At 56.6% G+C, this 22726-nt stretch overlaps 2 protein-coding genes, 1 long non-coding RNA gene and 1 other non-coding gene across 4 annotated transcripts; 3 read left to right on the top strand and 1 right to left on the bottom strand.

Moving 5' to 3' along the window:
- Positions 1-6: 6 nt before the first annotated feature.
- LOC120585879 (uncharacterized) lies at positions 7-4305 on the top strand. The gene is made up of 2 exons (XR_005648558.1): positions 7-223; positions 1405-4305. It is a non-coding gene; the product is annotated as an uncharacterized LOC120585879 (long non-coding RNA).
- On the bottom strand, positions 3299-11049 carry ICMT (isoprenylcysteine carboxyl methyltransferase). The gene is made up of 5 exons (XM_039842357.1): positions 10795-11049; positions 9914-10002; positions 8823-8992; positions 7841-8058; positions 3299-5831 (listed from the first exon to the last, which is right to left on the bottom strand). Exons 1-5 carry the CDS (start codon positions 10987-10989, stop codon positions 5649-5651), a joined length of 855 nt encoding a protein of 284 aa, XP_039698291.1. The 5' UTR covers positions 10990-11049; the 3' UTR covers positions 3299-5648.
- A 2775-nt stretch (positions 11050-13824) lies between these two features.
- On the top strand, positions 13825-13927 carry LOC120585935 (U6 spliceosomal RNA). The gene has a single exon (XR_005648578.1). It is a non-coding gene; the product is annotated as a U6 spliceosomal RNA (small nuclear RNA).
- A 3485-nt stretch (positions 13928-17412) lies between these two features.
- On the top strand, positions 17413-19571 carry HES3 (hes family bHLH transcription factor 3). Its single transcript, XM_039842046.1, has 4 exons — positions 17413-18176; positions 18277-18372; positions 18476-18557; positions 18941-19571. Exons 1-4 carry the CDS (start codon positions 18117-18119, stop codon positions 19312-19314), a joined length of 612 nt encoding a protein of 203 aa, XP_039697980.1. The 5' UTR covers positions 17413-18116; the 3' UTR covers positions 19315-19571.
- Positions 19572-22726: the final 3155 nt, after the last annotated feature.

The following is a 22726-nucleotide window of genomic DNA, read 5'->3' as shown; positions in this document are numbered from 1 at the left end:
GGCCCCCCAGGAAGCATTTGAGGACCAAAGCCCTTGAGTGTTTGCTTAAGTTTGATTTCCGGGCAAAGAGTGAGCTTCAGGACGCACGGTGGGCTGGCTCTGGCGCCTTCCAGGTGTCCAGGATCCGCCCGCTCCCACGCAGGTTCCAGGCGCCCGTGGATGAAGAGTCACAGCATCTACAGAATGCGCACGATGACAGCACGGACGGCGAGACCCAGGCCAGGTAGAGCGTCTTTCCAGCCTGAGTGGGCAAACAGTTCAAGCTCAGAGACAAATGTGGACGAGAAAGACAGAGCCCAGGTTTCCATTCCCGTTTGGTCCCAGCGTGCCGCTGACAGCCTCAGTGTGTAAAATACACAGAGACGTCCATAATCAGGAGGGTGACTTCAAACAAGTGACTTCATACATGACACATGTGACATTGATACACACGGCCCACATTCACAGCCATCATTGGCATGGCTGCGGCCTGCGCCGCTGACCACTGAGAGCTTCCAGCTCTGCAGACTGGCCCCCAGGCACTTACACCACGTGACACAAATGCACTTCAATGAGAAAAGGCGACCGCGGGTTATTTCTGTATGAGAGCATTTCTATAGCTTGGAGCCACAGTGTTTGCCAAAATACTTGCCAGAGGGAGAAAAGAATGCGCAGTAACAGACGCGTCACTGTCACAAGCCAGTCTTCCAGCATTTCACTCAGTAAAATGTGTTAGTCACGGGGCAGAGAGCGAAGCCGCACACAGAGCTGGAAGAGCCTAGCGGGCGTGGGCAGGTGTGCTGCTGTGGTTAGGGACAGGGCATAAACTAGCCCACCCACCGCGGGCACCACGGGCTCATTTAGCTCAGATGCTTCGGTGGAGGGGGGTGTCAGCTCAAAGCTGCTTATCACCACAAGCCGCTGAAATAGCCCGAACAGCTGATGTCTACAACACTAAACATCATCAGACACAAGAGGGCAAGCCTTTAGGAAACCATATGGTTCTCGTGGTCAGCCAGTGCCTTGCAGAAAGGCCTTCCATTCCGAAAGCCTTGGCCGGGGCGGGGTTTGGTGCTGGCACGTGGCGAGGTGGGCGTCGCTAGGCAGAAGAGCCCACGTTCAAGAATTCCTTTGGGAATGACCCAGTGAGTGTCATGAGGAGAGAGAAGGCCTCAGAGCTGAGAGGGAGCAGCGGACTCTAGGCAGCCTCCCAGCAGAGCCTCCACTGAACAAAGACCCTTATGGACCCAAATCAAAATCTGGAGGCGATGCCCCACCCCGTGGAGGGAGCGCCCAAATTAACCAATGGGGCTGGTCCCAGGGGTTTGGGCATTTGCAATATGCATATGGAGACCCGGACCTTCAGAAGGAAAAGGTTGTCCCCATCATGGTGATTTTCTAAAGGGTGATCATTTTTGTCTGCAGCAAAACCCGGAAACCCTCTGAAGGCCTTCCCGACGGAGCTTTTGGCTTGGGCTAAGTTTCTTTTCCCATGTTGGCAAGGCACGAAGTCTTGGTCATCATCACAGCAGCAAGGGATGACATCCCCCGTCCACGTGGATAATGTTGAATGAGTAACGCCAGCCTGGAGCCCCTCACTCATCTGGCGTCTCCCTAGTGCCTGAAGACCTACTGCCCACGAGGGCCTGCGGCTCTGAATTTACTAACGAGGCTCCATCCACCGCTGTGGTGCGCCCACCCTGCCTCAAAGGAATCCGGCTTCTCCTGAATCACTGCCCCACTGTTACCTGGGTGCCACTGGAAAAGTTCCACCCAGTTATCTGAACACTGACTCAGCAAAAAGCAAAATCCTGTGCGCCAGCTTTTCACCCTTCACGGCAAAGGCTGAGCTCAAAAAGCAAAAGCAGACCCAGGGAAAGGACAAGCACCCAGCAGCAGCGTGCATGGCGGGGGACGGTCCCCATCACAGCTTCTCCACTAATTTTCCAGGCTGCTGTCACGCTCCTGGGTTCACCTTCTGTCATGAAAGCACGATTCAGAAGTTTTGCTCTAATAGTCCCCCCTTACACAGGACCCTTTTAATCAAGTGGAACTTAATATGATGCTTTTTAAAAAGACCGAAATGACCTAAAATTTAAAGTTTTGGAGGCATAATAATGCCCAGAGCCGTATTTTAAGCAAATGTCCATCCTGATTCGGTGGTTCAAACAGCAGGTGGCTTGGACGTGTCAGGCGGGTGTGCACGTCGATGCACTGAGGCATCGCACCTCCACCAGCGCCCCTGCAGCTGCCACCCCAGGGCGTTGACGTTCGCAAGCCAGAGCATCGCGGACTTCCGCGGCAGCCAGGAGAGCGGGAAAGACCGCCTCTGCGAACTGGTTAGGGGTGGGCGTTCGGAACTGAATCGAGTAGGCAAAACACCTCTGCTTTTACGTTGTACATTCGGACATTTCTTAGCTGGAAGGGACGTGACCTTTGTATTTCTGCATCCCAAACAATCACACTGTCATTCGTAGTGAAATCAAGTACAGTTTTATTTAAGAATCGGAAAGAATATCAGTATCTGTGAAAGAAAATCCAATTTAAAATATTTAAATAAACATTTCTGCATGTAAAAAGAGTAGAATAATTACTCCATTAAATTACTCTCCTAGCTACGGGCAGCTTCCCAGAGCCAGCGCTCGGGGCCCCTCCTGGCAGCCGGTTTTCCAGGCCCAGGATGCTGCTGTCAAGCTTTCGTAGCAGGGGACAGAGCAAGCCTCTCCCACCACGCCCGCGAGGCTGAGGCTGCCTCGCCCCACCATGTCACTAGAGAAGCAAAAATGGTGGGAGATCACAGCTATCTAAGGCAGTAAGAAAGTGCAGAGAAGGGACAGTGGTTTCCCGTACCTCTTACCGAGGGCCCACCACCACCACCACGAGCTGTGCCAAGACCCTACTGAGCCTAATCCGTTAACGCAATGTATAGGTTTGGGAATATTTCCCCCATCACGTCATCGCCCAGAACGGTAAATGGATGGAAGCACTGAATCGAGTTTACTCTTAGGCTCCAGAAGTTCGCGCCAACGCGGGGCGGTGGGGCTGTGCTTTTGCTTTCTGCCAGGCTCACCCCTCTCCCATAAACTGCCATTCTCAGCGCAGCCTGCAGTTCTTGGTAAAATGTTTCATTTTACGCAGCTTCCAAGTAGCTTTGTTCCATGCAGTGCCTGTGTTCCACTTAAGATTTTCCACTTTAAAACCCACAATGGAAAACAAAATCTCCTGACAGTTTCTTAATTTGAGGGAACTGGAGACGTGGCCTTAACCTGAAAAGCTTTCGGGAATACCCAGAAAGCCTGCGCCTCATTAACCTGAATCAGTGTGCAGTCACTGCTAAATTTATACAGTTAAAAATATTCTGAAGGTCTCAGTACTAGATGAAAGTCAATCGCTTGCCAAACCCTGTCCCTAAATAGTTCATCTTTTATCCCTAAGTAATTGCCCACTTCTGCCCAGGGATTACAAAGCTGGGTGTGAATGTTCTCACTGCACCCACAGAATTGCTCTTTAAAGCAGAGTATGTCAAGCCTCAGGTGGCGTAAGGGCAGCGTCTCACTGGAAAGCACCAAGGCCTACCTTCTGAGCTCCTGGCCCAGCAGAAAAGTGGAGGCCAGTGCCTCTGACTTCCCACCCACGAAGCTAGAGCTGGCCATCATCGGCTGCTCTCCAGCTACTAAAAAGACAACTTCACAGCCCAGAAGTGTCACTAAAGCTGGGTCCAAGCCCACTCGATGCAACAAGAAAGCAGCCTTCCTCAAGGGCCTGGGGATGGCTGCCATCCCCCAACCACCCCTCCACTCTGCAGTCCTACTGAGTGGCATTTACTTCGCTAAGCGTGGTCTGGAGACCACACTTAGAACTGATCCAACTTGAGTTCGCAAAGTGCATGCTGATGTCCCACCGGGGAGCGACGTCCCAGGGAAGCTGCTGCCCAGGGCTCCGGCATCAGTGGCCGTGGCCACCTGACCGTACCGCCCTCCTTAGGGCCACTGGTCAGGTCTCCAGTTTCTCACGCCAGCGAGTGTCACAGCAGTAATCGACAAACCCGAAAACCTCTTTGGTATACTTAACAAAGAAGAATTACTTAGGCCATGAAATCTAGAAATCGGTACTATTTTGAGTTGGTAAAATGTTCTTTTGAACACGCATTTCCAGTATCTGGTACAGGTAACCAAACGTCCATGTTCGTGTAACTCGTATGCGGTATGCATTCCACTCACGTCATCTCTCTCATCTAAGCATCGAAAACGTTTGACGTCGTCGTTCTAAGTCTTCACGACACCCTTGTGAGGTAGGTGGTATCGACCCCATCCTACAGATGGGGGGTCTAGGCACAGAAAGGGAAAGTGGCTGCTCAAAAGCTGCGTGGCGTGGCAGAGCTGTGCCCGGCCAGGGGCCACCACCGCCATCGCGTTCACACGTCCTCGGTGTCACTGCAGAACTGCACGGAAGGGTCTCACACTGAGACCAAGTTCCCATCCAGTCCAGGATAAGCGAGGGTCTTCGGAGTGTGTATGTTTGACTCATAAAGCCAACTATTCTCCCCAAACTTGAAAAACAAAAATATGACTGAATCTCAGTTGGGATAAGTTGCTCTAGTTCAGACTTTCACGAGTCTAGTTCAGATTTTCAACCTGCTTGAATTTTGTAGTGTGTGCTCCCCTTTGGAAGACAAGTTTGAAATAGCATTAGGGACGATGAAGTTTTGAGAACAAAACATAGAAATCGATAGTTAATAGATTTAAATCAAAACACAAAACTATAGGCTATAAAATATGAATAAAATCCCAAGAAAATGGAGAGCAGTATTTGTCAGCATTTAACGCCTTGCACAGGGGTGATCCGTGAGCATTTCTTAGGATAAAGGACAAATGACACACTTTGACATGCCTGTCACTGATAACAGCCCCTTCCTGGGAGACAAGCAGGAGCCAGGACCCCAGAAAATCCACAGGGGCCCATGGTCTCCCGGGCCTGGGGTACCGTGGTCACACAAAGCTGCTTGGCCCAACTTCCTGCGTGTTGGTGCTTCCTTTCAAATAAAGGTTGGAGTCCCCTTTGAATTTATACTGCTATTTATAAAAAATAGATATGTAAATACGGTTAAATATATGAAGAGCCAAAGTGCCTTATAAGGGAGTGTCTTTAAAACTGTAGAGATGCTCATGCACTGACAGACAGGAATGAGGGGGTTAAAGCTCTGCTGCTTTTGTTTCTCAGTTAAAGATTCTGAATGTATTTCTAACACTAAAAGCACTGATGCCCACACCCGCCTCCTGCTGAAGCAGCCTCACTCAGAGTAATGAGTCCACCTCTCCCAAGGGGTCCTGGTTACAGCCTAAATACGCTGTGGCCTTGAAGGGACAGTACGTGGCCTGGGTTCGCACCGGGGCACGTCTGGAGGGCACTGCTGAATATTGCTGTTATTTGTTCCTTGTCCATCTTGAACCCATACCCCGTCTTGATTCAGCCCCAAGACAGACTGCTCTGGGAAGTCGGGGGGGCCGTTGGTCCTCAGCCCTTCTGACCATCTGGTCCTGAGCGATATTCCAGAAGAGTAATTGAGGAATTGAAAACGGTTAAGAAAATCTGTTCCGCAGAGTGGCCGACGACCAGAGGTCGTTCTGTCCTGGGCTGCGTGCGGCGGGAGGCGCCCGACCCCTGGGGTGTCATAGCCCCACCTTGACCCCGTTTATAAAAGGCAGGCCCGTGGGCACCCGCTTCTTATACTCCAGGTACTCCTCGCCAAAGAAGTGAATCAGCGAGATCTCCTCCTCTTCTGTTCGATCGCGGAAGAATCGCCACACTGTCAGAGCGTAGCCGACGCCACAGATGGGGTTGCACAGCATCACCTGACGGGGAACACGAAGTTGACAGGGTCAGAGGGACCGCCACTGTGAACCTGAGCGCCATCTGCTCGTCAAACACCCACAGGGGGCTTCCCGCCAAGGGCCCATGAGGCTGGGAAATAGGGTCTGCGGGCCGCGGCCAGGGAGCCATGACGGGAAATCGCACTGTTACTTTCCCATTGGAAGGAAACCCTCGTCACTGCGGCTTCTTTTCACACCCCTTTCACACACCCGTCTCCCCACCCCCGCCCCCCCATCCCGTGCCTGAGGGTATCTATTAAAAGGAAAGACTAAGCTCCCGGACATCAACCCTCAAGTCAGGTAGGCAGCTACCCTCCTCCCACCCCCACTAATTCACGCTGTGCACTTTTGCTGCCTTCCCGCATGGCTCCCAGCCCGTCGCCTGCCTGTCCCACCTCACGGCTGCCTGGCCCCCTGCCTCCAGCCCCACAGCCCACCCATGTCCCCTGCTGCCAACTGAGCTTCTAAAAATCACTCATCAAATCGCCCCGGGGCACTAAGGGGCCTAACCCGGCCACCCTTGGCCCACCCCGGCCCCCACTGCAGCAGCGTCCCCTTTGCCTGCCTCATTCTCCCTACTCCTGTGGTCTCGTCGCTTTTGGGAACTGACCAAGCGCCTAACAGTCCCTCCAGGCCAAGAGCATCACCCAGCTCTCCGGGAACTGCCATGCTGCCCGGAGAGCCCACCACCCACCTCTGCCCTCTGGATGTGTATCTCCTCCAAGTGCGTGACGTCCCCTGAGAGCCAGGCACATGCCCTCAACTTCTCATTCTCGTCACTGTACGGTTCCCAGCACACGCTCGGCCCTTTACAACCAAGGCGCCATGCAGCACCCACGGCGGACGGGAGGTGCTGCTGCCGCCCCACCTAACTCGCGAGGAAAGGGAGGCCGACCAGTGAATGCCAGAGCCACGGCTGGCCTGATCAGCGAGCCCGGGCCTGTGCCCGTGCGCGGGGCAGGCACGCGCAGCCTCTCAGCTCCTCGGCCGCGGGCCACGACCTGCTACTGAGCCCCGGAACCCATCTGTGTGTTATAAACAGCATCACAGACCGTAATAAGATCGAAACCGGATTGCCCTGTACACACTGAGGGTGTCATTCGTTCCGGGAAAGACTTGCTCCATTTTCACACATACGTGTGTGCTGGGTCAAAGTGTGAAAAGATGTATGGTCACGTATAAAAACTCTAAACTTAGTCCTTAGGTGTACAGTTAACATTTATGCAAATTACATGACTCGACTGTAACTGATTGGTTCCCAGGGAATATGATTGTTAATACGGGAGTCTTAAGTTTCAGAAATGCAAGTTTTCCTAGAGATGCTGTGCAGTGACCTGCCCCTGCTACACCACTGGGGCCACTAGAGTCCCCACAGACCATGCACGCAGGATAGAATGCCAGCGGGTCCAGATTGAATTTTCCCAAAGAGGTGGTGAGTTTTCTAAACTCTATTCACATTCTCTGGCCAAGTCCTCCCCGGACCAAGACAACAAGGCTCAGTCTGCAGCCTGAGAGGGAGCAAACCTCTGTAGCTCAGGTTAAGCCTGATACATGACCTTGGCCTCATCAACAGCAGCTTCTAATGAAAATCGGCTAAGCTGCCACTCGAATGGCAGCGCCATCTCTGTCCTCACTCCACTGGGGTGCTCCAGATCGAAGGTAAAGAGGCAGAGAAGGGGTATGGCAGATGGGGTGACAGCACTCAGTCACCAAGAGCTTACACATTTAAGACGCCCAGATTTTTAAGTACATGGTAAAAAATGTTAAGGACTTTTTTTACATTTGGACTTGTATTTAGCTATCGGTTGCAACGTGACAGGGAGCACACACACCTATTTAAGGAGAACCAAAGACCTTGTGAACACACTGAAACCTGCTGAATGGTGCGCTTTGAAATGGTGGGTTTTATGGTACATGAATTATATGTCGCTTAAAAAATGTAGAAAAGAAAAAAAGATTAAAGGAGACCAGTGTCAAAGCTGATACTATACCTGGGTTCCGATACTCCAGTAAAACCACCCAACGTAAGAAGGATGCCGGAACCAGGCGTACACTCCACTTGTCACCAGAGTATGGCTTTCTGATTTTTCATTCTGCACCACATGGTTGAAATTGGAACCAGCTGTGAACATTGCTGCTTTCCTCAGACATTCTCCAAAGACCACCATCAGCAGGCCTGTGGCACTGAGCCAGGTGATCTGCTTCAGCTCTGCAGGAGACATGGGGACAAATGGGAAGTGAAGACACGGGACTGTTGGGTTTCCCCTCTGGATGCTTAAAATTAACCTATTTTTCCAAAGATAGGAACAGTTGAAACCATGCCAGTGGGCAATTAGCACTTGCCATTACATTAAAATTTAAATATAAGCATAATACATTCCCCTGAGTTGCGCTGTCCATCCATTTAAAGTGCCAATAACCCAATTACAGCGCCATGGCACAGAGCTGATGGGCTCTCATTCCACGTCCTCCGCCACGTGCTCCTGTCCTCCCCTTGGAGACAAGGACAGCTGAGTGAAACAGAGAAGGACCCAGTGTTTCCCACCTTGGCCCCTTACTGAATCCTGGGAACTACACCATTTGATTTAATTTGTTGTGGAAAGTTCGACTCAAGAGTAGGTTCCTGACACAGAGGCTTTTGCTAATACAATCTTCATATGGAATGTCTCGAGTCACAGAAAACGAAGAGATGCAAATCTCATCTGACTGTAAAATTAGGATTACAGCTAGCAAAGGCAGGAACTTCCTATCAGATGACGTACTACATTATGCAAGGCTTAGAGCAGAAGGTCAACCTGTCCTCGATTCGAAATCCAGAAGCGGAATTCACAAGCCCGTCCTTTATAAAGAGCTTAGTGAGGATAGAGGTCTGGGGAAAGTCACTCGGGGAGATTAGAACTGAGAGGTGAACCCACATCACTGTCCTCAGCCCACGTGGAAGCCACCCACCTCCCCTCCAAAGGGCACACTGACCTGGCCAGAAGATGTTTTCAAGTGTGAACTCTATCCAAGAAGAAAGAGCAGCTACTGTGTACTCCAGACTGTGATTCAGGAGAAAGGAATCCAAGGACAGACTCTTGGGATTATTGACTGCTGTGACTAAGTATTCAGAATAGTGGAACAGCGACAGGGAGCACATATACCTATTTAAAACAAAAAGAAAGAGACGTAAGCTGGAGCAAGGGAATCAAGTTAGCTATAAGTCAAAGTACGGACGTGGGTCTGTGGAACTGTCCCTGAATTCTATCATGAGGTCCTGTTGTCACCTGTCTGAGAGTGGACCTCAGGCACCCACATGTAGCATGACTCCCTCGGGTTTCCAGAAACTGGGGTTTTAAAGAGGCTACACTTTTGAATGTCACAGGCAAAAAACAAACATAAGTTAGGAAGGCATTATGGGCCCTTCAGCCTTTTAAAAATGACTCTACACACAGTAAAACGTGAAAAAGGGGAATCGCAAAATACGGTAGTGATGTATGTTAAAAACAAAAATTCAAAAAACAAATTATCTCAGCAACAAAGGATTAGATGGCTCACAGTGTTGATAATAAGAGATAAAGCTTTTTATCTTGAAGCTGCTGGTTCACATCCAGGTCAGGGACTAGAAGGCTCAAGGGACTGAAATCCACGTAGGGAAAAATCCTACACTGGCCGTGGGGGATACGCTCAATGTGACCGAATAGAAACTGGAGATGGAAGGGGCCTGTGGAGGTGAGCCAGAGCCCTGCCCCTCTCCATCACTGAGGAACTGTACCCTCTTCCAGGAAGGGCTCATCGCATTTCTGAATGGGTCACGGCAGCTGCAGCTCCAGGTGAGGACACCTGTGGGGAGGGTGCCAGGGAGACCCGTTTCTGCCTGCAGCAGAAGCCAACAGATGGGCACAAGCTCTCAAGGTCCAAGATGTGAGAATCTAGGTGGAAGATAGAGACCTCATTTCCACAGACCCCTAAACAGCCTTCAGCCAGTCAGAGACGAGGAGACCCTAGGATAATGGAAAGCTACCACTGACCCTGTGGTCCGCCCACCCCAGCCTCAAACCCACTGTTCCCAAAGGACTTCTTACCAGCCAAAGTGATTCCAAGAAGACTGGCTAAAACTTAGCAGCACCCCGCAGCCGAACACGAAGCCAAGGAAGCAAGCTCGGATGGCTATCTAAAAGGGACCCAAAAGAAGCTGTCACCTGGCTGTTCTCTCAGCATACATCCTACTTCCTGGGATAAATAGGCCACTGGCAATCACAGAGAGCCATTTATTTACTCAGAGGTTAAGAGGGCGAAGCGCGGGTGCCTCGGGTCCAATCCCGCACCGACCCCTTTCTGCCGTGCGGCCTTCGGCAACTTAACCTCTCTGGACCTTGGTTTCCCCACCTACACAATGGAGACAATGACAGTACCTACGTTTTAGAAATGCCGTGAGGGTAACCCATATGAAGCACTTTAAGTAAATACTACACAAGTTTTAGCTGCCATCATAGTTATTGTCACTATTATTATTCAGGGCTGTGAGTAAACTGCCAGAACCTAATTCATTGGCAGGACTCTCCCAAGTCCACGCAGCGAATCACGTCGGGGCTCCCGGGACTCTGAGCCCGGCCCCCTTCACGAAACTGCGGGGCCTCTGACCTCAGCCTTGGCAGCAGGTAGGTCTCCACACCTTAAATTACATAAAAGAACTCGTAGGCTGGCTGGCTCAGTCCCCACCCCACGCGCGGCTGCCGCGCCGCTCCCACTGCCATTTCCCACCCGCTCCGCCGAGCAGGGGGGCCTGCGCCCCACGCCCCCGAGCCTGCGAGGCGGAGTCCCTCCTGCCACCTGAACTCGCGGCTAGCGAACACGCCGGGGGAAGGAGCCCCTCTCCCGGCCGCCCCCGACCCGGACCCCGGGAGCACGGTGCCCGCGCGCCGCGCCCAGCCCGCCCGGCCCCGGCCCCGGCCCCGGCCCGCACCTGGTAGCGCGGCGGCCGGTAGAGCAGCAGCAGCAGCGCGTTGAGCCCCGCCACGTAGAGCGCCAGCCCGGTGCGGCCCTGCAGGCCGGCGCGCGTGAGCAGCGGCAGCGCGAGCACCGAGGCGCCCAGCAGGAAGGTGGCGAGGCTGAGGCGCGCCTCGGAGCCCGGCGGAGCCCGCGCCGAGCAGCCCGCCATGGCGCAGCGCAGCCGACGAGCGGGCGGCGGCGCCAGCTGTAGCCAGGGGAAACCCGCCCGCTACGCCTGCGCACTGCGCCGCCGCTGCCGCCAGCCGGGAAGGAGCTGCCGGGCGCTGCGAGCCGCCCGTGAGCTCTCGCGATACCGCCGCGCCGCGCGGCTGGGGCACGAATTTGGCGGGAGCGCCCCGCCCCCAGGGACGCCCCGCCCCGCGGCCCCGCCCCTCGGGGACCTGCGCACCCAGGCTCAGCGGCCGCCCGCGGGGCGGGGCTGCGGGCGCCCGGGGCCGGGGCCGCCAGGAGGTGCCACCGGCGTGTGCCAGGCGTCGGCCCCAACTCCGGGACGTCCCTGACCGAGGAATCGTGCGAAATATGAAGAGACCCCACCCTGGGCGGGCCCCGCGCGGTCCTCTCCCAAACCGACACCTTCCGCGAGCAGCCGCGAGCGGGGCCGGTCCCATCCCCCACCCCTTAGGGGTTCCGCACGCAGGGACCCAGCGCGGTGACCCTCCCCCGCCCGCCTTCGGCAGGGTCCCCGAGCGCCCGCTGAGAGCCCACGCTGCGCCGGCCTGGGTACACTGCCCTTGGGGCACCCTAAAACCCAGCCCTGGGCGTCCACGCAGCAGAATGACCGCCTACTTCAATTCCGGTTGAGGAAGAATATTGACGGATGGTGAAACAACTCAGGATGTGTTTCGTTTCTTAAAAGGCAGAATTCAAAACTTTATGACCCCGACTTCACTTGGGAAAAACAAAATCGCGTGCGAGTTTGACTGAAATAGAAGCCAAAATTATTTAACAACGGTTACCTTCAGGTAGTAAAACTCCGAGTGACTTTTATTTTCTTTTTTATGTTTTTCTATTTTCCATATTGCCTACCATCAACATATATTGCTTTTATAATCAAGAACTGCCCTTTGCTTTTTTAAAGGGTTAATGCCCCCACCTGGGGAGCTACAGAGCCATGGTGGAGGAGAAAGGCAAGTCGGCAAATGACTAGAAAAAACTATGGTGGGGTGGGAGTGAGGCAGGAGCCACGTAAGGGTGGAGAGAGAGGGACACCAATGAGGGACCATGGGTGGGCGGGCCAGAGGGTTAAAAGTCTACATGGAAGAGATGCTGCGGCCAGGTCTCGGAGCCCTCAGGGACCTGCAGCCCGCCTGCCGCTGGAAATGAGAGCAAAGGCATTTAAGGGGAGGGAGGGAGGGAGAGCGGGCACCGAGTTTGCAGTCACAGAAGCAGGAGGAAACAAATCTGAGGCGAGATAGGGGACAGGCCCCAGGGGAGGCTGGAACCCAGTGTCCTGGGTCAGACAGCACTGAGGCCAGGCAGGCTGAGCCCCTGGCTGCCCCACTCTCCTCTGTCCCCTCAAGATCTGACAGGAGGAGGCCTGGCATTTGGGCAGCCACGCTCAGGGAGGGATGGAGAGCCTGGGCTAGGATCTCGGCTAGAATCACCGCTGCAGTCCTGCTTTGTGACCTTGGGCAAATCAACTCTATGAGCCTCAGTTTCTGTAAAATGGTGATCCTGATTTCACTGCCAGATATTGACAACATTTTTTAAAGCCCGGTGTCACGTTTAAATGGTGCTCAGAAGACATTTGCTAAACTCAGTTGATGGTAATTGAAAGATTTAATGCTTTAAAACCCAAAGTTACTCAGTCTCAATACTGTGTAGGAAGGAGGCCTGGCCATTATGCCAAGCTCCTGCCTTTGCCCAGTTTCTCAGTCTTCCCAACTCAGGAATTCTCCCTCTGCACCAGGATGCCTCGGGGCCACTAGAGGGCACTCGTTGCATACTCACTCCTGGGAATGAGTCTGGTCCTCAGGCAGAGAGCTGCTCCTAGGAAGCTCCGTCTCTGGCTGTTGGCTTCTGCGCTACACACTGACTTTTGGCCCTGATTCCTCACCCTCCCCCCGTGACCATCCCTGTTCTGGGGACAGAGTAATGTAATCCAGACTGGAGAGCCTGAGCAATCCTCTGTCCTCTGCCCATCACTTCCCCTTAGACCCTACCAGCCACATCTTGGAGAAAGGAGAAAGGGGAGACAGTCCTCTCCCAGAAAGGGCCAGACCAGAGGGAGGGAGGATTTTTAGAAGTCACTGGAGTTGCTGAATCTATCGGGGCCCAGGGAGAAATGCAAGTAAACAAATACGCACACACTGGCATAGACCCAGAGAAACAGTAACACAGATACACTCAGGCATACAGAGAAACAGCAATTCACACAGAGATACAGACAGAAACACACACAGACCTGCTTTCCCACTAGAGAGGAAAGCAATCTGATCAGACAAATCCACTCTGCACCCAGCTCTCCAGTGTGGACCCCGTTTGTCATGCCCCAGTCCAGGGGAAAAACAAGCCTATAAAAACATAAGAAAATAAAAGAAAACCACTCAGCCCTGGGATGCCTCGCTGCCTTTTTTTGTAAATAAGCATTTGAATGTGTTTTGTTCTAGGAGCTGCTGAGGCAAGCACAAAGGCAGCCCTTTCTCATGCAGGAAGATCCCTCTGTAGGCTCCCCCCAAACCCCTTCCCCCAACCTCACCCCTGCCCCCGGCCCCCCATCCTGCTTTCCACCCACCAGTTGAGGTGGCTTTCCATCCTGGCTGAAGTCAGATTCCGTCCTATTTCAAGAGTCCTAAGAACCACCTCAATTTTTCCAAGTTAAACTGCAGGCTGAGATGAAATCAGGCTTCCTTTTCTTAAATCGGGTCGCTTTACTGAGCAAGAGAGAACATGGGGAGGGGGGCTGCTGCAGAGCGAGCAGGAGGCAGGTGCAAGGACGGGCATCCCCAGGATGCCCAGGTCCCCAGGATGAAGTTTGCTCCTTGTGCTCAGTTCAATAGCACATATACTAACATGGGATGCTGCAGAGATTAGCACGGTGCCTGCCCAAGGATGACACGCAGGTTCATGAAGCGTTCTGTGTTTAAAAAAAAAAAAAAAGTTTGTTCCTCTCTAAGCTTGACACCAAGTAGGAAGGAAAAGGTCCAAGAGCTGGCCTCTCCCTCCTCCCTGCCGGTGGGTCACCAGTCAGTTGTTGTTAGAGTGGCCTCCTGGGCCCCTTGTCACTCACAGGCCTGGGCCTGTTCAGTTCCCACGTAGAGGCCTGGAGGGGCCTGTCCAGTGTGGCTGCAGCTCTTCCCTGGAGGGAATACTGGTCCTCCAAAGGTTTTCTTTCCCCTTCCCTGGCCATCCTGGGCTCCAGGCATGAAAGCCTCCTCTCTCTAAGCAGGAAATGGGTAAATGACGCATAATTTATGAGCGCATCAGCTCCAAGTGCGTAAGTCATAAGTGCACAAAGCGGCCGGGTAAATATTTAAAGATTAGAGCTAACTGGGGAGAAACACAAAAGACTGGGACAATGGGGGTCTCTCTGAATTCACTCTCCCCGAGCTGGGCCAGCCCGGTTCAGTGTTGATGCACTCACCGGAGTCCCAGCTTTTGTTTCTGGAGGACCCTTAGCTGCCAGGCTATTCGGAGGCCCAACATAGCTAAAGGGAGTTAAACAATTGCAGCCTCTCCAACCCCATCTGGTGACAATCGGCTGAGTCTCTCCAGTGCTTTCGCCGTGTCCCAATAGTTAATTACAGGAGCAATCCCTTCATTCTGCTTTGAAATGCAACTGCAGAGAGAAACAATGCATTTCTCCCACCAGTCACCACACCCGCAGTGGCCTTCGCCACATTCACTAGCTGCTTTAAATGCCTGGGGACGGCAGGAAGGAAGGGGTTCACACCCAGGGCGGACAGGGCTGTCACCAAGCATGGCTGGTGGACCGTCTAATAAGGCTCTTGTCGGGGGGCCTGCAAACCCCCTCCCCACCTCGTTTCCAGACCTGACCCGATTCTGTAATGTTCTTTTCTTTTGCCAAAGTCAAGAAAGCCAAATGGGGAAGGGAGGACAAAGGCACTAGTCACTTCTCACTTTAAAGCCCCCAGCGTGAGCAAGCAGAGGGTTGGGAGTGCTCCTGGCGGGCCGCAGGCCTCCGGAGTTACAGAAGAGATTTGTTCCTTGAATGAGCAACAGCGACCTGGGTCTCCCAACGCTCTCTCTGGACCTGTGCTCCTTTCCAGACGTCCTGGGGACTCTAGATCCTAAATATGGAAAGGAAGTCGGTGGCCTACATCCCAGCTTGCGTAAGCCTGGCTTCTCAGTCGGTCCATGCCCTTCCCGGTCCTGCTAGCTGCCACAGAGGACGCGGGGCGAAGCCGCTGCAGCTGTCCCACCTCGGAAAACGCCTCCCCGCCCCTGCCCGAGTGTGCGTAGGATGCCCAGACGCAGGACGGGCCAACAGCTTGGGGGAGGGACCGAATTGGGTCCCCAGCCTGGTTTTCCGAGAGGGATCTCGGCGCAGACTTATCTACTATCTTTTCCAGTGACCCTGCCCGATGCAAAGATCTGTCTTTAACTTCGTGGGAGAAGTGGCTGCTCAGAAGGAGGAGCCCGAATTGGATAAAGTGGGGATGGGGTGGAGGAAGCTGTCTTTAAGCACAGGAAAAGGGGAGTACGGAACTTGCACGGGCCTCCTTGCAGCCGTGAGGTCTGCGCGACCCTCAGCCGGGGGAGCCGCGTAGGATTGGGTAAGCTCGGAGAGTAAGTTGCAGGGAATCAGCCTAGGTGGCGAGACCCCGCCTAGAGGACGTGCGGAGCGGGGAAGGAGCGCAGAGGGCGGTGCCGGGGTGGGAGCGGAGGGCAGCGGAGGTGGAGGCCGGTGGTGGGCGGGGGCGGAGCTTGACGGCTGCGATTCCCGCCCCAGCCCGCCCCGCGGGCCTCGCCTCCGACAGTCAAAGCAGAACATTGCGAATTAGCGCATTTTGCGGTCAATTTTCCACTGCTTAAGAAACATTAAGCCACCCACGTGAGCGGCCCCACCCAGCGCAGCCGGGATCCCTGGGCACGGGCTCGAGACGAGTGGAGGCCCGAGGGGCTGCAGGTGTCGAGTGAGGGCGGGAGTGGCCCGCTGGCCCCTTTATGGCGGCCCTAACTCTAAAGAGGGGGCGGGCCTGCGCCCCCGCTGCGGGCGGCGAGAGCACGGGTGCCATTGGTTTGCTAATGCACCGGAGTTGAAAGGCGCGGGTGGCGGTTTATGGGGATGGATCATAATTAGAGGACAAATTGCCCCGCTGCTCACGCGGCTCGAAAGCGGGCGCGGGGGTGCGGGGGACCGCCAGAGCGGGGCGCGCGCCGGGCCTCGGTGCAGATGTGCAGCAGCTGGAAGCCTGCGCGCGGCGGGGCGCCCCGAGTTTGGCCCCGAGGGGGCGGGCTCGGACGCAGCTTTGTGTAGCCAGCACAATGCCCTTAACACTCGACTGCTCCCTTTGTGCCGGGCCGCGCCTCCCGCCCTCCCCGCGGCATCTTTGTACCGTGCCGCCACCACCCCGAGCCAGAGCGAGTGCACGGAGGCCGCTCTGGCCCGGCCGCCTTCGGCGCTTTAAAGCTGCCCGGCGCGTGCCAGCGCGCCCGCCGTCCGGCCTCGGCCCCGTCGCGCGCCCCGGGCCTGGCCGGGATTTGGCTTTCCGGCCCCGCAGCCGGGGCAGAGAAGCACCCTGGAGCCGCTGGAGCCGCTGGAGCCGCAGCCTCAGCCTGAAAGGAGGGCGGGGAGCGATTCTCCACGCTGCTTGGAGCCTGGGAACGCCGCTGCCAGCGCAGGGTCTCCAATATCCCAGGCGGAGGTGGGGGCGGGAGAGATGCCCCGGCTGCAGGGAGCTGGGGTCCCACCCAGAACCTAGCAATTTCCTCTCGCCTTCACGCGGAGGCCCTGCAAAGGGCGTTTTGTTCATTCTTTTTTCGCAGGGCTCAACTGCAGAGCGTCCGCGTCCGTGCGACTTCCCCGTCGACCTCCTAAGCAGCTGTGGGGTCCGCATCACTCGAAATCCCATTTTACCAACCGTAAAACTGAGGCTATGAGAGCCCAGGAAAGGGGGTTGTGTAGATGTGAACGCAGGGTCTCTCCTGGACCTCAGCCTTCCTGTCTGTCACACCTACTGGAGTCCTGCTCTGGCGGCCAAACCCGGGCAGGCCTTCCTCCAGTGAGCTCCTTGGGTCTCCAGCTAAGGCCAGAATAATGAAAAGGGGTTGGGGTCCCCGACCTCCTAAAGTGCAAAATGGCACTCTCCCCAGATGCTCGATGGTCTTCCCCACTCCGCCTCCCATTTGTTGGGACTCAGAGAAGGCCGGTGGGAAGAAACCCCAGGCCCTCCATGGGAGGGAAAGGGTCCTCAGGGCCTGAATTGTCCAGCCTGGAAACCCGGAACTGGAGGTGGGGAAGCCGGTTCTGACTCTCCCTGGCCTGAGGCTGCTGCAACTTGCCCCTCCCCACCAAGCTGGAAGAGTGAGTTGGGTCCTAACCAGGCCAGAGGACACCTGAGCCAAGGCTGCACGCTCGTGCAGGGGTGCGCCCAGTCCCAAGGCCCTGAGGTGTAAGCCTGGCTGTGGTCCTGCGGGCGGGCTGCATGCTTTAATGGGACACATGTCACTGTGTGGCCCCCGCAGGCCCAGCCTGCGCCTGGCTTTGAGCGGCCACAGGCAGAAAATCGCTGCATTGTTCCAACATTAGGGCTACTAATGCAGCGTTGCCAGCGAGGCCAGAGCGTGAAGCCCGCAGAACGGCCTCGCTAGTGGATGCTCCCTGCCTCTGCATCTTCATCAGGCCCAGTGCTCTGTCATTAGCAGGGCCCAAAGCTGGCTGGGCCCTTGGCCCCTCCCAGTGGGTGACCCCCCAGGACGCTCAGAGACAAGAGCAGCAAGGACCAGGCAAGTGGGCCTTGTGGCAAGACCTAGAACCGAGGGACGCGGACGCTGGGAGGGCACAGGACAAGGAGGGGATGGGCATGGGAGAGGACCCCAGACTTGGAGAGTGGCAGGGGTGAAAGGGATAAAGGAAAGACTGAGAAGAGGTAAGAGGGGTCCCATGGGAGGGAGGGGGTCTTGGAGACAAGGCTGAATGAAGTCTGGGCTATGGGAGGGGGTCAGGCAGAGAGAAGTAGGGAATTTCCCAGTGTGGCCCCCTCCTGTCCCCTCCCCCTAGGGGTTTCATGAGTCCAGGATTGCCTCATTGACATGTAAACGAGGGGCCCCTATAAAGGCTGTACCGCCTCCTGTGGGCGCAGATACGACAACATGGGCACTGAGCCCGAGACCCCGGGCAGCTCCGGCGGCCCCGCCAGCAGATTCCGCAAGGTCTGGGGTTCTGAAAGGCTCGGGGTGGGGGCTTTGCTAGGCCAGTGGGGGCAAAGGGAGAGAGGGCTGTGGCTCTGTCCTAACAGCCACTCGTTCACAGATCTCCAAGCCGCTGATGGAGAAGAAGCGACGGGCACGCATCAATGTGTCGCTGGAGCAGCTCAAGTCGTTGCTAGAGAAACACTATTCACACCAGGTGAGACACAGGGACGTGGTGGTGGTGGTGGGTGACATGGTCTCCAGCCTCATCCCTTCCAACCTGGGCTGCCCAGCTATGAGCCCTTTCCACGGATCCACAGATCCGGAAACGCAAGTTGGAGAAGGCGGACATCCTAGAGCTGAGCGTCAAGTACATGAAAAGCCTTCAGAACTCGGTGCAAGGTAGAAGTGGGCCCTGGAGGGGCGGGAGGGAGGGGGAAGGAGCGGTGATTTGTGGGAGTCTGAGCCAGCATAAGACAAGGCCAGATAAACGAGGGATGGATGGAGAAGAAAGCTCAGGGCAGTGTGCAGCCGGGTGAGTAGGGGGGTCCCAGATCACAGGAGGGAGGAGGCAGCAAAGGCCCGGCAGGCTGTGGAGTTGTAATCCCAATGGGAGAAGGTCGGACCCCGGGGAGACGTTCGGGTTGCCTCCCTCCCCTCCCGTCTTCTCCGCCCTCCCCCTCCACACTTCTCTCCTCCCTTTCTCCTTCTCTACAACTCTCCATTTTTCCTCTTCTACTCTCCCCTCCCCTTTATATTTCTCTCGACGGCTCCCTTCCCCGCAGGGCTCTGGCCGGTCCCCAGCGGGGCCGAGTACCCGTCCGGCTTCGGAGGCTGTTTATCCGGCGTTCGCCAACTTCTGCGGCGCGGGGAGGACGGTGACGGCGGACTGCGCTGCCCCCTGGTGCACGAGTGCGCGGTTGGCAGCACCACGGACAGCGTCAGCCCGGGCCCGGATGCTCCCGCCCCGCGCAGCCCCTGCGCCCCTGCTGTTTGGGCCCCTGACCCGGCCGCTGGCGGCTCGCAGTCGCGGCCACCCTGGCTCTTTCTCTCCGGAGGTCTCCCCGGCCCGCTCAGCAGCGTCCCGGCACCGCAGCCGGCGTCTCGCCACTGCGCGGAGAGCCCGGGGCCGGGGCTGCACCTGTGGCGGCCCTGGTGAGCCGTAGCCGCGCGGCCTCGGACTCAAGAGGGCCCCCGTCTGGTCTGCGGGCGCAGAGACTGTTTTGAGCGAGCCCGTGATGACGGCAGGGACCCCAAACGTCCGTCCTGGTCCAGGGTGGGGGTGGCTGGAAGGGTACCGCGTACCCGCGAACGCGGAAAAATACATGGAGCCACGGTGGACCCGGGCCTACGTGCCTAGGCTTAATCCGCCCCCCACCCCAGCCCCGCCTACTCAGGCTAGACTCGCTCTCTTCTCCCACTTCTAGAGGGGCTGGGAGGGTGTGCCCGGGACTGCGCCCTTCTCCCAGGGTCCCTGGCGGGCAGCCTGCCCCTAGCCCCCGCCTCGCAGCCGCGCCGCGGTGGGAAGGTCGCAGTCGGCAGCGGCGCAGAGCAGACCCCTCGCTGCGAGGAGAATCGCTGCCCCGCCCCGCCCCATTCAGCTGGCCGCGGGCGCCTGGTTCCCACCGTCACAAAGAGCGCCCGGCCGCGCCCGACCCCGCCCGCCCCGCGAACGAGGGGCCCCCGGCCTACCCCTACCCTGGACCCTTTCGGCTTCCACGGATGCCCACCCACTCCGCACGTGGCACCGCCCATCCCGCGGGCGCGCTCCGAGGTCCGCCTCTCTAAGAAGCACCGCCCCGAGCTACCCCTGCTCTTCTGCGAGCTCCGCACTCTGGCCCCGCCCCGGGAGGTGCTCCGCCCACTCGGTGCCCTGCCCCACGCGGCTCCTGGGGACGGCCCCGCGCACTGTCGCGCCAGGTTGAGGGCTGCCGAAGTCGAGTCAGGCTCCTTCCGTAAGAGTTCACCATTTCCCACTCAACAAAGACCAAGGCCCTGCAGACCCCTGGCCTCGGGACCTCTGGGGCCGCCAGGGAGCTCGCGACCCTCGGCAGACCTCTGAGAGCTCCGCACCTGTTTATTCCTCCGAAAATGAAGTCGTTGCTGTGATCCGACTCTAGCCTGGGGGTCTGGGCCCGCGAGGGCCAGCCTCGGGGTGGGGGACGCGGATCTCGCGCCTAGCCCAGGAAGAGATTTCGGCACTTCCTCTCACCATTTTCAAATTCAGAATAAAGAAACTGCAAACCTGTGAAATAAGTGTAAAGAAACTACAAAGTTTCTAATTTTAACCACGATGCCTACTTAAGTGCATCTTTCTGAACTACAAATATCAACTTTCTATGAAACATTTCTCGTTTGGGGCTAAGCCTATCTTGCTGGTGTGATAACCCGTCCTGATCAGTCCGAAAGGAGAGGGCGGCATGGCTCCCCCACCCCACCAGCAGGCGCTCCGGAGCGGGGTCGGGGGTCCGGGTTGTGGAGGCCCTGGGGCGGCCTGCCGGGTTTAGGTTTCTCACAGCACTAGGTGTGTGTTTGCGAGGCGGAGGGGAGGGGTTCGGATCTCAGCGCTAATACCTCTTTCGGCCACCAGGTGGCGATCTCGCACCGCAGACCCTGGGCGCGGCCTCCAAATTCTAACCCGGGCCAGGGGGTTGGTCACCCGGCACAACAGGTCTGGCGTTCCCCAGGTTCGGATCCAACTTCCCTGCCCTTCTCGCCCTCTTGAATCGACCTCACAGGGGATAGGGGTCCTTGAAGTCATCCCCAGGTCAGGGGCTGCCATCTGTGTTCATATGGCTTCTCCTACTGTTAGGTCCTTGGTCCCCACCCCGCCGCTCCAGGCCACGCTGTGTGGAAAGCAGCACGTGCGAGAAGAAAGGGGCAAGTCCGACCTGAAGGAATGGCGCCCTAGCAGAGGAACTGGGGACTCGGTGGGAGAGACATTTGGGGGCAGCTGGCCAGGGGTGTTCTTAGATTCTAGAAAGGCATTTCCATGAAACCAGCCTAGAAATGCTAGGTGCAAATCATAGGAAGTTTTTATTGGATTCTGTACAGAAGAGAAATGCTTAGTCGTCAAAAAACTACAAACGGATCCCTGGCTTTGGGCTCGGTGCTGGTCTGAAGACACTGAGCCCAGGGTCAAGCTGCTTATCAACGCAGCCAGTAGGCCTGGAGGCTGCACAAAGCCTGAGAGGGAACCCCAGCCCCAGGGTCCTCTGCCCTCTTTATTTTTGTAAAAACTGGGTCTCGAGGGACTTCGGGTACCATGTCCCCCTGTCATGTTGCCGTGGGACATGAAATAAGAGTGAAAACTCAAGGTGAGAAATGGGCCAGCCTGAGGGGGGACAGTGGCTAGTTGATGATCTCATGACATGTCAGTCCTTGAAGGCACAGCAACGCTGGATGGGGCTGGACTGCAGTTCTCTGCCTTGCTTACCTGTGGCCAGTTCATCCCCCAGGTCACCCAACAGCCAGGGACCACAGGGGCCTCCAAAAGAGATGGAGCCAGGTAGCCCCTCTTCACTGCTCTCAGCGGCCTCCGCTGGGGCTGGGACCCAGGCTCGGGGGCGGGAAGGGCTTGGCCAGCAGAGGGGCGGAGGCAATGCTGCAGTTCAGTGAGAAGGCGGGCTCTGTGCTGGCCCTGCTCCAGATCTCCATTCGGTAGGAGCCACTGAATGGAGTCAGGGGCTAGGATGAGAAGCTCCTGCACTTTCTCCTGGCCCCCTGACTCAGGGTTCCTGGGCCTCTCAGCCTGCGTCTAGAGGCTTCCCCCAGAGAAGACCCAGATGTCCCCTCCCCAGGGCCCGTGCCCCCCCCCAAGGCTTGCAAGGGGCCTGCCAGGAGGGAGAGCAAAAAGGAGGCCTGCCCACTGGGTGGGGGACCCTCACCAGAAACCAGGCCTTCGACCTAGAACCTGTGAGGCCGTAAGCCAGGATCCCTTCCCAGCCATACCTGCAAGGTGGGGGAGGAGGCTGGGGATGGGCACCAGAGTAAGGAAGGCCGCCCGCCCTTTGCTGCAGTCTTTCCCACCATGTACCCACGCCCTTCATGGTGGGCGTCACAGAGGTGGCCGACAGGCAATGATGGCAGAGTGGTGAGAGTGAGGACGCCAACGGCGGTCCAGGTGGGTGTGGTGCCGACGGTGATGACGCAAGGGTTGTGCTTTAGNTGGGTGTGGAGAGCCCCTGAGTGGCCAGGGCACTGAGTGGGAGGCCTCAGGCCCCAGGCCGCACCAGGCCACACGCGGAAGACCGACCTCCACGAAGGACCTCCGGGGTGGGGGGCGGGGCCCAGACTACCTCTCATGCCCTGGCGACCCAGCGGCCAGGACACACGGACCAGCGGATGTCTTCAAACAGTCCTGAGAGTTAACGCCGTCACCTGCTTGTCACAGATGGGGAAACCGAGGCAGAACCAGTCAGCAAGGAGACCTGCTCTGAGAGCTTGTTTGGGCTCTGAAGACCCCTGTGCTTAGAGACCCTCTGGACCCCACCCTCCGAGTGAGAGTTTTAGTGCAGAGTGGAGTGGAAAACCAGGTGTAGTCCGGTGGCCCTACTACTGCAGAACCAGGC

Source organism: Pteropus medius, unplaced genomic scaffold (assembly GCF_902729225.1).
Source record: "Pteropus medius unplaced genomic scaffold, Ma_sr-lr_union100, whole genome shotgun sequence".
Taxonomy (NCBI): Eukaryota; Metazoa; Chordata; class Mammalia; order Chiroptera; family Pteropodidae; genus Pteropus; species Pteropus medius.
This window is presented reverse-complemented; position numbering and strand designations above follow the sequence as displayed.